At 45.9% G+C, this 12,773-nt stretch overlaps 1 protein-coding gene across 4 annotated transcripts in view; it reads left to right on the forward strand.

Annotated features, from left to right (window-relative positions):
• The window catches only part of SPG11 (SPG11 vesicle trafficking associated, spatacsin), a 579,875-nt gene extending 568,350 nt beyond the window's left edge, over window positions 1-11,525 (forward strand). For all 4 annotated transcript variants that reach the window (XM_069222954.1, XM_069222953.1, XM_069222956.1 and 1 more), the window contains one exon: window positions 10,905-11,525. In XM_069222954.1, coding sequence (XP_069079055.1) covers window positions 10,905-11,085 — 181 coding nt within the window. In that variant the 3' untranslated portion in view covers window positions 11,086-11,525. The remainder of the gene's footprint in view (window positions 1-10,904) is intronic.
• The last annotated feature ends 1,248 nt before the right edge of the window (window positions 11,526-12,773 follow it).

Here is a 12,773-nt window from a genome sequence, read left to right on the forward strand (position 1 = left end):
TTGTTACTGTGCACACTCTTTCTTGACCCTCAACCGCATGTGGCCATTTCCACAGAGGCCTCTCTCATGGGATGTTGGGCTCATTCCATTCACATGGCATTCCAGGGCACCTGGATACAGGATCAGCAGGGTTATCATATCAACTACCTGGAATTAACAGCAATCCAATTGGCATTGAGATTGTTTTACACACTCATTTGAGGAACAACAGTACTCAGAAAGACAGACAACATATCCAGAAATATGGTGGGAGCCATTCTACCCACCTATCAGCACTAGCGTACAAGATTTAAGATTTTGCTATTTGCAGTCACATTTACTTGTTAGTGGAGCACCAGTGTGGGATAGACAAAGAATTTGTGGGCCTGCCAAGCAGGATGCATCAACAAGTTCACAAATAGAAGATGAATCCCCAGGTACTTCCAAAAATGGATCACACCCACAGTAGATCTGTTTGCCACCGACAAATAGGTAGAATCCCGAGGTTTTGCCTTCATGTACCCACACCCATTACCCATGGGCGATGCACTGGTATGTGATGCTTCCGTAGATGTCAATCCATCCGTGTGCAGTAGCAGCTTAACAACAGAGAGCATTGGCCCCTGTTTAGATTTCCTGTGGTCAGGACCTTCAGGGAAGGCCTTAACAGACTCATTCCTCTACGCACTTTCCAAGCCTCACCTTGGAACTTCAATTTAGTATTAACAAGACTTATGTGGCCTCCAATTTAGCCACTACATACACTCTTGCCACCTTTAGCTCTCATATTAGAAGGTGATCTTCTTGTCATTATTATCTCACTGAGAAGAGATAGTGAGTTGCTGGTGCTAACCCTTTTATCTAGGTGCACAAGGATAGGGTAGTTTCTGCATTCCACTTAAACCAAACAATAGCATTGCCTATTTTCTTCCCACAGCTGCAGTCAGTGGCAGAAAAGGAAGGAGCTAAACACACACTTGATGTCAAAAGGGCATTGAAGTATTACCTTGACATGGCAAAATCCATCCATTGTACTAAGCAACTGTTCGACCCTCACCTTGGTAATCCCATTTCTAAGGGTGGAATAGCCAGATGGATCAAGTGCATACAGACTTTCTTCGTTAAAACTAAGTGTACACTTCTTGCAGTGCCTGGAGCACATTCCACTCATAAGAAGGAAGTCACAATGGTCTTCTTAGGTAACATTCCAATAACAGACATCTGTAAAAGTGCTATATGGTCCACATCTCACACGTTTACTAAACATTATTGCATGGATATTCAAGCCTGTCAAAGTTATTAGTTGGCCAGACTGTTCTGAAAAACCTTATTTCAAATGTCTTTTTCATATGCACTCTAGCCACCTCTTAGAGAAGTACTGCTTTTTAGTCTATTCAAAGGCATGAGTATGTAGAGCAACATGTGCTGCAAGTGGAAAATATTACGCTGTTACCAGCTCTTTGTAGCTTGGGTTGTAGAATCACATACCCGTCCTTCCTCCCCAGAGGTGAGTGATGATTCAGACATTTGATAATATTTACTGTTAGTACTCACGGCGCACGGTACATGCATTCTGTCTACCTTTACCATACTCCACTGAAATTACACCCCGCCGAGTTGGGGGTGGGGGTTGTTAACAGTCTGAGCTGGAATCTTCTGCACCCAACATTTCCATGGCAAGATTGTGGAAAGCATGTGCATTTTCCTTATTACAACTACTACTAGTACTTTCTGTCCACCTCGTGTTTAAGGAGACTGTGTATTGCTTGTACGTCAGTGCTCAGCATGTGAACAACATGTGGCAAGTGCAAAATTTTACTTTTTTAAAACATTTCTTTCTTTATTTTACAATATAAACAGAGGACCAACAGCCGGTCAAAAACTCAGCCCGATACACAGCATTAACACCCCAGCGGTACCGACCACACCCTCCCCACCCTCAGAGACCAAATGAGAAAGAAAGAATCATTACGTAACAAAATGATTCACATCAACACCTTAACAGTTGACCTCGTATATGCTTCCAACCCCCGCCCGGGGGAGGTGAACAAAGTATAAGCAGATTGATGCCTCCCAACCATCAAGGAGGCACCCGAACAATACTTGCAAAATCAATACCACAACCCAAAGTGCCCCCAACATGAATCATAGCCACACACCCTGCTGCAGCGCCAAGGGCCCAAGCTCCACAAACAAAACAGGAAGAAGCATACAGCTGGGTGCCTAGGGAGGTGTCAGGCTCCTGCGGGCCTTCACCTGCACATCAAATTCAGCCTTTGCCAACTTTAACAGTATACGGGCCGAACTCTTTCCAACTTGGGCAGCTAGTGACTTCCAGGCCACAGCAGTTTGCCTCTTGTACAGTATGAATGCCAAATCAATACACCTGTGAAAATATTTAGCACACCTGGCACGTGTCATACACCCAACAAGCATGATTCTGGAGTGGACACCACTTCACCCTCAACCAGCGTAGAGATAGTCACCATAACCTCTTCCCCAGTGCTCAATGTGGGGGGCACCAACACTCATTTTTGAGGGCCAGCACTTATTTTTCTGCATCAGGCAATTACTGCGAGCAAAAGTCGCATGTGGAAAAGGCAGAACACCAACAACAAAATGGAAAAGCGTCACAGTGGTAGAAAGCAGAAAGCTGCGATATTGAGCTGAAGGGGCAGGGAGTGGCTGTAAGTGGATTAAAGTGGCCCGAGTTGGCTATAAGGATTATGCTGCCTTAGTATTCTGTGCTCACAATTTAAATGCAGCAGCCATGAGTTTCAGAGGAGAGCTTTAGGCACTGCACATTTTTATTTACAAATTAACTGCTGCTCCTCCCACACCTGTCCAATAACTGGGCACCCTCACACCAAATGAAAAAATTCTGCATCCAACACCCCTCACCTGGAGCACCCAGAATGGGTGCCCAGGTACATGCGTGCAATGTGTAGCGGTGTTGCATGGCCTGGGTCCATTGTGTATCTGAAAAGTTAATTTGAGGGCCAGCGACCACTGTTCGGGGACCTGCGCATCAATCGTGTGATGTGAAGTAAGCAGTGCCATGTAAAATAAAGTGCCGTTATAGCCCCACGTGCGCTGCTGTACCTCAGCACTGCATGGAGTGATCGAGTGGCATTGCTATAAGAGGTTCAAAGTGCCTTTGCCCCCATTACATAGTGATCACATGATGAATAGCTTTGGAGGTCAAAAAATGTCTCTCTGGCACCTAGTAAGTGTCGACGGGCTCTGGAAGGACCGAAAAGTGCCTTCTATATACAATCCCTAAAGGAATCTCTGTCTGTCCTCTATCTCGTGAGATCATGGTGGACACCAACCCCCATCAGAGTTGCCATGTGCCTGTCTGGGATCAGCGGTGAATATGTGGGGTGGGGTCCCTCTCCTTTGCACATATCTCAATCGACATTGCCCGACAATCTGTATCTGGTGCAATTCGCAATGGAGGTGAGGCCCAGTTGACCACAAGGCAAATATAGGAGTCCCATCCAAAAGCTGATGCACACCTGCCCTCTCCAAGGAAGAGGCCATTCCAAGCCACCGTAGAGCCTACTGCAACTGCTCCACCGCATAGTATAACTCATAATTAGGGGCTGCCAAGCAGCCCTCCTGTAGAGGCCTGAAAAATCTAGAAAGCGCCACCTGGCACCGACCCCTGCCCCATATCAATTACAAAAAAAGCTTAGTCAAATCAGCAAAGAAGTACACAGGGAGTGTGAGTAGAAGAGCCACAAAAACATACAAAAGGTGTGGCAAAACGAGCATTTTGTAAACCGCACCAGGCCCATAGGAGAAAGTGGTAACAATGTTCAGATCTGGAAGGACCAGCGCCTTTTAGACATTCCCCTCCATAAGATTGGCATCGCAGTTATATGTCTGAATGCCTAGATATTTAAAGCTGTCACACTGCCACAAAAGCTGAGTCCATGGCAGCCCCCCCATTGGTCTCCAGAACCCGACGTAAGGGGAACAGACCCACCATAAGGGGAACAAACACAACTATGCCCTGTTCACCCGAAGACCTGACATAGCTCAGAAATCATCCAACAGTGTCATCAGCCTTGGGAGCGAGGCCCAGATGTCACGAAGATAGATCAGGGCATCATCAGCATATAAAGAAACTACATTCTACATACTGTGCGCTGCAATCTCCTACTGCTTTGCTTGCATCCGCAAAGTGCAGGCCAGTGGCTCCATGGCCAAGGCGAAAATTAACGGGGACAGTGCTGCCTTGTGCCCTGTTGGATATCAGACAGGTCTGATATCAGCTACGCTGTCTTGACTCTGCCACCGGACGTCCATATAAAGCACAGACCCAACCCAAGTATCCTTGAACAAATTGCGGCTCCTCCAGCATTGCGAATAAGTAGTCCCACCACGGTATCAAAAGCCTTTTCGATGTCAAGGTACACTGCCACTGGCATTTTCGCATCCTCCAAGTCAGCCCTCATCAGATGGAGGAGCAGCCGAATATTAAGGAAGGTATCACGACCTGGGATTCTCCTGTTCTGATCCACGTGCACTAGGGTACCGACCACAGGAAGCAGTCTATTCGCCAGGACGTTCGCTAGAATTTTATAATCAAGAATCAGCAACGACAATGGCCAATATGAGCAAACATGCAGCGAGACTCGGCCCAGCTCGAGGAGTACCTCTAGTAGGGCTTTGCAAAGTGAGTCTGCAAAAAAAACAGCTCCTATGCTTTATTATAAACCACTACTAGCTTGAGAGCCAGGGATGCACTAAATGTGGCATAATATTTTATGGAGAGGCCATCCGATCCTGGGGTTTTACTGCAGGCTATCTGAGAGATGGCCACACGGATCTCCTCCAACTGGAGAGAAGCATCCAATTCTGCCTGTTGTAACAGATTCAGTGGGGAGTGGAAGATCCAGCAGATAACTATGTAGGCAGTCAACAGGAGGACTCACTGCAGCTGCATAAAGGGAGTGGTAAAACACCACAGATGCATCATTAATGCCCCCTGGGGTATTGGGGACCACCCCTCCATCCTATCTAATCGCCCCAAGGGGCGATCGTATCTGATTAGCGTGAATCAATCTCACCAACATCCTACCGATACAGTCACTCTCCTCATGTAAGCAAGTGAGGTAGTGCTTTTAATGAAGTTTCCACAGGCGATCTTCAAGCTCCCTATGTTCCGCACATAACTGCCATTGCTGGTCAGTATTATTGGCATGCAGCAGCTGCTCAAGGTCCAGCTAAGCAGTATCTTCTAGTGGAGCATGAATGTCCTCTTCATCCATAGGTTGCACAGAATGCCTTAGAGCAGTGGGGTATTCCCTGGCTAGATCTGTTTGCCACTATTCGCCACCATCAAGAACGCACTATGTCAACAATTCTGTGGGCTGGAGTTTCTGCAGAGGCACTCAGGAAATACAGTCAGTTGAAATGGAAAGAACAACTCCTATACACAATTCCACTACTACCTCTCCTGCCTCAAGTTCTGAGAAAGATAGATTTGGTTGCCCCAGATTTGGACAAGAAAGTGTGAAATCCGGTGCTCCTGAGCAAGGACATTTGTCTTCTGATCAGACTTCTGTTTTGGTAGGACATTCTGCCTCTGCAACAGGACATGGTCCTACATCCAAATCTCCATGCATGGATATTGAGTGACAGCAACTAAATGTGTTGACTTGCTAACTGAGGTGGTTGATGTAATCCTTGCAATGAGACACCCATCCACAAAGTCCATCTACACTTGGCTCTGGGACAAATTTGTTGCCGGTTGTGCTGCCCAAAACTCCAACTCCTTATAAGACTCATTTTCAGATGTTATTTTGTTTGTTCTTTCAATATCCCAGCAAGGCCTTACAGTGGGCTCATTGACTGGTTATTAGTCCACCCTTTCGGCCTCCTAAAGCAGCTCCTGAAGCAGTACTGAAAGTGTCAGAGGGCACAGTCATTTCCAACTCTAGCATTCAGAAGGACAATAATATCAGTACCATTCTCTTCTCAAGAAAATAAAAAAAAGATACGAAGAAGGCACAGTCCGTGGGTGTGCTTCAGTCCACTTCGTACAGGGGGTATACAGGTGCTCCTTTTGTAAGCAGCAGCCCAGTGTTGGAGCAAAGACCACCTAACCTGAGTAACCCCACCCCTACAAGGGACAGCAGAAGGCTTACCAAATGCAGACCGGGTTAGGGTACAATAGCGACTTCTACAAGGTAACAATAGGGATTGGGGTAAAAGTGCCTCCAGCAATGGAGCTGCTACTTCCAAACAGTGACTCATCCTGCCTAACTTCCCTCCACATCCTGAAAACATTACATGTCACCTGTTCGGGGAAAGATACACAACTTCATACTAGGGGGACATCTCATCGAACAAGTGGATCCTAGTCATACCGCATCGCAGCTATTGCCTTCAGCGACATATGACCCTCCCCACCCCATCCCCTCAAGTATCCCACTCCGTGCACATACTCTCAGCAAAGAAACCCTTCTTTACTTCAGGAAGAAGTGCAGGCTGTCCTACAGAAAGGCACTGTAGGGAGGGTGCAACTCTCTCTACTATCTCATTCCCAAGATTATCGGTACTCTCAAAATCCTTGATCTGAAGCCCCTCAAAGTTACATCCTATCAGAATATTTTTGTATGACAACTCAGCTGGACTCCATTCGCCTTCTTCGGCAAGGTGACTACATGACAGTGCTTGATCTCAAGGACGCCTGTTTCCATCCACCCTGTCCACTGATGGTACCTTTGCTTTGTCGTAAGTGGACAACACTACCAGTTCGAAGTACTTCCTGTCAGCGTCACCGTGGCTGTAAGGGTATTTTTATGAAGTGCCTAGCATTGGTGATTTTGCAAAGGAAGGGCATTCATGTATTTTCTTACCTGGATGATGGGCTGTGGTAGGTGCTTGTAATACTGCTAAGGTGAGTTTTTTCAATCACACCCTCATTGTCAACCCCATCATGCCTTATGTATTAATCAGAGCATACTCAGGAGCTGTGAGCCGATTTATCCAACTTCTCTGATGACATCTCTAAGATCTGCAAGAGTTTGGCAGCTTGCCCTACTTGCTCTGGTAGTGCAGCTAATATATCCAGTTCAGCTATCCTATCTATGCTGTCCAATGCAGATGAGATGTCTGTGTTAGCTTTAAGCAGGTGAGAGATGTTTCTGTTTTGGCAAATTCCATCCCCTCTGGTTTTCCTTTGGATCCGATTCCTCCTGCAGTCTGGAAAACGGTATTTCCATTGGAACATCTGCAGTAAATCCACTTTGAAGAATATAGTGCTGGTGAGGGACAAATGGTCCTGGTTGTACCATTGGTGAAAAAGGCCAGTGCTGACCTTAATATCTTCAGCAACTTTTGTCACATATTGTTGCTGCCTTTCTCTATGAACATTTTGAAGAGATATGTCAATAGTCATATTTCCAGGTTTGTGGAATAACACACCACCTTGGACCCATTACAATCTGCTGTCCGCCCTGTGCATGGAACAGAAAGTGCTTGGAAAGTGCTTTGATAGGTGATCTTCAAATGTCACCTGACAATGGTCATGCAGTAGACTTGGTGCTGATTGACCATGAGCCACTTTTGATAGAGGGTCGCAAAAATATACTGTTTTTAAGAGTGGCAGAGGTAGGACTCATAACTCAGCACTCCAATGGATTAGGTCCTATTTGGAGGTCAGACGGCAAGATGTGCTCCCCTCCCCTGTTCTGAATCCCCCGTTCTGAATTTAAGGTCTTATGGTAGGGTGTTCCTCAAGACTCCTTCTCATTGAGCCACACCCTTTTTAATCTACACATCCATCCTCCGGCTCAGCTTGTATAATCCTTAGGGGTTAATTTTATAAATGATGCGGATGACACTCAGTTGCTTATATCTTTTGATAATACAGTGCTTAACCCCTACTCTGCCTTTCAAAATTGTATATGGGTAGTCGTTTGGTGGCTATCACTGAAATCTTTGAAATGTAATGCCAATAAGAATGACATCCTATTCTGCTCTAATGGCTCTGTGTCAGCAGGCATCCATACTAATTTTGGTTATATGACTTGAGCCTCCTTCATACCTCTATTAAAGTGGCTTGGAAACCATGTTTTTCTTTTCAGAATTCATTGCCTCTGTCGAACCAGATCAGGCATCTATCCACCTCTTACTTCCTTCTTTTTCTGCTTTTATTTGAAATTCAAATGTTCTTACCTTCTTCTACCAGGCCCATAGTTGTTCAGTCGACTATCCTTAGTTAGTTGGATTATGGCAATTCTTTATTTCTTGGATCTCCCACAGAAAGTCTACAGAGGTTACAGCAAATTCTCCACGCCTTGCCAGGTTGGCTGTACAATCGACTCTTTCTACCACCGCTTCAGCTGCTCTTAAACCACCCCATTGGCTGCCTATTGCGAGAAGACATACACTTAAGTCCCTGTGCTTTAATTGATAGGTTACCCACTTCCTTCAGCAAAACTTGCATCTCCACATAATGGGGTGTAGTTTGTGCTCTTCTGACCCTGTGTAGTTGCTGTATCTAAATATAAGTGAGTTAGACAAGATGACAGGTCATTCTCCATCAATGCGGAGCACCATTGGAATTCTTTACCATCCTGTTTGTGCAAGATACATGACAGACCTCCTTTTAGGGAAGCTTTACACTTACTAAGTTTCTTTGTTCCTATCTCCATTTACCTCAGCGCCAAGACAGCTTATAGGTTACAGTGCTCTATATGAGTGTTTACACGTACTGGTTGCATAAAATGTAAAATAGCATAACCCTCTGCAGGAATTCAAAGTTTACGCTGCCATGTTGTTGAAGCAAGTCCAAGATCACAAACTAATGGCTATTATGGGAAAGAGGTAATGCAACAAACTGCTAATGTTCACGGAAGTGTTATTGCTTGTAGGGTCGCGAACACCAACCTTTCTATAAAGTGATGGGAAAGTCTGAAGTCTTTGGACTGGATGTAGTAGGTTCAGTACAAAGGTATCAATTGGGTCTGCTGTTCTGTGGAAGAGTTTTGGTTCCCTGTTGAATGAGGTGCTTCAGTAATACGAGGCGGCCACAGTCATAGTCACAGCCCTGAGCCGAGTCAAGGTGCTGGCATGATGACTTCCAGAAGGGTGCTGAGTCTTCACCCAACAATGACCTACACCATAAGCTGGTGAATACCCTCTCAAGGGGAGATGCCAGCAACCTATTTCTAAGTTGTGGTTCTTGGTGGCTTCCCTGGACAAGCTGTACCTAGGACTCCAAGATGCTGCAGGCATGGCAAAATGTTTCAGTTTGCTCCCCTAACTTGGAGTATTTTATTCATTTGTCAGAAGTACTTGCTGCCAAAGAGACTATGGTGGTCATTCTAACCCTGGCGGTAAAAACCGCCAGGGCGAATGACCGCGGTAGCACCGCCAACAGGCTGGCGGTGCACCGCTGGGCATTCTGACCGCGGCGGTTCAGCCGCGGCCAGAAACGGAAAGTCGGCGGTGTACCACCGACTTTCCACTGCCTGCCCTTGAGAATCCTCCATGGCGGCGGAGCGCGCTCCGCCGCCATGGGGATTCTGACACCCCCTACCGCCATCCTGTTCCTGGCGGGTCTCCCGCCAGGAACAGGATGGCGGTAGGGGGTGCCGCGGGGCCCCTGGGGGCCCCTGCAGTGCCCATGCCAATGGCATGGGCACTGCAGGGGCCCCCGTAAGAGGGCCCCACCTTGTATTTCAGTGTCTGCTTTGCAGACACTGAAATACGCGACGGGTGCCACTGCACCCATCGCACCTTCCCACTCCGCCGGCTCAATCCTGAGCCGGCGTCCTTGTGGGAAGGCTGTTTCCCACTGGGCTGGCGGGCGGCCTTTTGGCGGTCGCCCGCCAGCCCAGTGGGAAACCCAGAATGACCGCCGCGGTCTTTCGACCGCGGTACGGTCTTCTGGCGGTTCCAACATCAGAATCACCCCCTATGACCCTGTGCGAACTTAAAGTATAGTTACCTTACTGGAACACTTATATGAATAGAGGGGGACCTGACAAGTGCAGTTGTAGCTATAAAAGGGACCCATCGAAATCCTTCTTGAAGTTTGTGGATTTTTCAATTATCCAGGAAGGCTTTTGGGTGTCCATCGAAGGAGTCTTGGGGAAATGCTGCTTTCATCTCTACCTCTCCTGAGAACACAAAAGTAATCAACTCTCCCTAGAGAATAAATCTAGTGTCCTTGTGGAAGTAATGAGAACCTCGTTCACGCTGGGACACTGCTTCAGACAATTAGGTATGCTATTGTTCTGTGACAAGATGTTATTTTCCGATGTCCCCAATGGTGGTAGATGTGCCCATACATGATCAGTTCTCCCAATTCAAGTGAGAACTGGGATTTGCGAATCATTCTTTGCTTTTTTTACCAGAAAGAAAACATATTTAATGTAATGATTTCAAGAGTCATGATAGCCACGCTGTGCTTTGGGTTTAATGTGTGATAAAAGATCCAATCGAAATCAAAGTGCACATTTGAGACGAAATAGAAAGGTTTATTCCTCTGCTAAATTCCTATGCTTCTATTGGGATTTATGCATTATATGTGTGTCAAGTTAAGTGGTAGGGCACGTCCTTTGTTATGATTTAGACGGATGACCTGATTCACAGTTTTGCAGATGTGTTACTACGTTACATACAGGACGGATAACCCGTCTGCTCTATTACAAGTACCATAGGGTATAAGGGACTTGTAATAAGATGGACGGGAATATCCTATTTATCAAACTATAATAAATGAGCTGCTACAGCGATCAACTCGTTCTTAACTGCTGGGTTCCCACCCACTGTATTTTACAGTAAATCCATTGCCCCTTATAGGCACCTTCCCACCCTTGTCCCTTATTAGTCACCCTTCTCATTCCCACCCATTTCACTTTAGTGGTGACCTCTCTCACACTGTACCTCTTCTCTTCCAGGTTCCAGCAGCATAACACACCTCCTTCTGCTGCTCACAACCTAAAGAAGCTGCTCAGCTACTGTGAAGACATCTTCCTGTACTACCAGCTGGCATATGAGAACAAGTTCTACGATGTGGTGAACATGCTTCTTAAGGAGCCACAGACTGGCTGCTGCCTCAAGGACATGTTGTCTTGCTAGAGATCACCTACGAGGAAGTCTCCCAGTGTTGCCCCTGTGCTTGCTATGTTTGTCAAACTGGCAGGAGCAACACAAAAAGACAATCAAGCTTGTGACAACAGGCTCAGCAGGCCACAGACACCACAGCATTTAAAGCGAGTTCCGCAGTATCAGAATGTTCCTCACTCTTCAGCAGGACAGAGTGTCCGATCTTGTTACAGTACTACATCAAAATCTGCCCAATGTTTCTCCTGTGTAGTTAACCTTAACAGACTGTAGAACCAAAGTAGAAAGCGAGAAAGGAATGTGGGTCACCCCTGCCATACTAGTTTTGTTCGCATTTCAGTACAAACCTCAAAATTGCACTATTTCCAAGTCTGTACACTCCTGTGTGAGTGTTTAGTGTTCGTGCCCGACTGCCTAGCCAATAAATAAATGTGTTTCTTCGTCAGTTAATACAATGTGCATTTTTATTGTCATTGTTCTTTATGGTGCATGCTGCGTAATTTATTTGCCTCCAGACACGTTTGTGAAATGCATAGACTATAGAAACGTGAGCTGAAGTAGTCAGACTGTTTATACGGTTTTGCATTCTTGAGAGGAATGGTGCACATCAGCAGTAGCTGTAGGATGGGCTGGTTAGTGGAGGTGAAGTGATATAGACTCCTCACAGTTCGGGATGGGTGAAGTTGTGGTTTGGTACAGAAGTGTTGAATCGTCTACTAACTGCTTGGCTCTTCCAGTTCTTCAGTTGGTCCTAGGAAGCTTTGCTTCCTCACTTTGTTGGGGTGGGGGAGGTGCTAGATTCAGGGTGAGATAAGGCGGCACAAAATCCAAGCTGAAACTTGGCAGAAATCTGGTTGTTCTTGTCTGATTGCATATTGTGACCATTAGTTTACTTCATTCCATGTAACATACATGCCCATTCTCATGCTGGAACCACCACTGGCACGGTCTCCTGATTACCATGACCCAGGCGTCGAAGAAATGGCACTGTAAGTTGTTATGACTACAGACACCACAGAATTGCATAAACAGTGCGTCTTGTACCATGCATTATTACAGGCTAAAATCGAGGTACATAAAGAGCAACACTCAAACCTGCAGAGAAGATGATGGAGAGATATTCTGAAAACATGAGGAAGCCAGGTCAATACAATGCTGTACCAACAGCTCATATGAGGCACAGTGCCTCTATTATTAAGCTAAACAGGTCAATACAATGCTGTACCAACAGCTCATATGAGGCACAGTGCCTCTATTATTAAGCTAAACTAAGTCAGAAGTGAATTTTCAAGGGTCTCACCTATTAGCTTTAGCCTGGTTAAGCTCCCACACGTTTGCTAGGAATGGTTTCCAATCTCGGGGGAGTCACATCCCTATAAATTCCCTACAGTCTTTTTGCTGATCAGCTGCATATCAAAGTTGAAAGAAACTGCTATCGTAATGCAGGACCCATTGATGTGTTGAAGTAAAGAAAGACACAACGTCAACTGAATGAAGAAGCCCATCCTTGCAGCAGAGGTAGTAAACATCTAGATCCGAAAATAATACTTGTTAGATATACACTTGATGCGCAGGGCTTTCCAGGTATAAGAGCTTCATGACACAATCCATCTCCAGTTTATCTAAGACAAAAACGTAAAACATTATATAGTAATGATTAATTACATGTGTCCTCTCATACTCACTTGGGCACTCTAAAATCT

Source organism: Pleurodeles waltl, chromosome 3_1 (genome assembly GCF_031143425.1).
Source record: "Pleurodeles waltl isolate 20211129_DDA chromosome 3_1, aPleWal1.hap1.20221129, whole genome shotgun sequence".
Lineage (NCBI taxonomy): Eukaryota > Metazoa > Chordata > Amphibia > Caudata > Salamandridae > Pleurodeles > Pleurodeles waltl.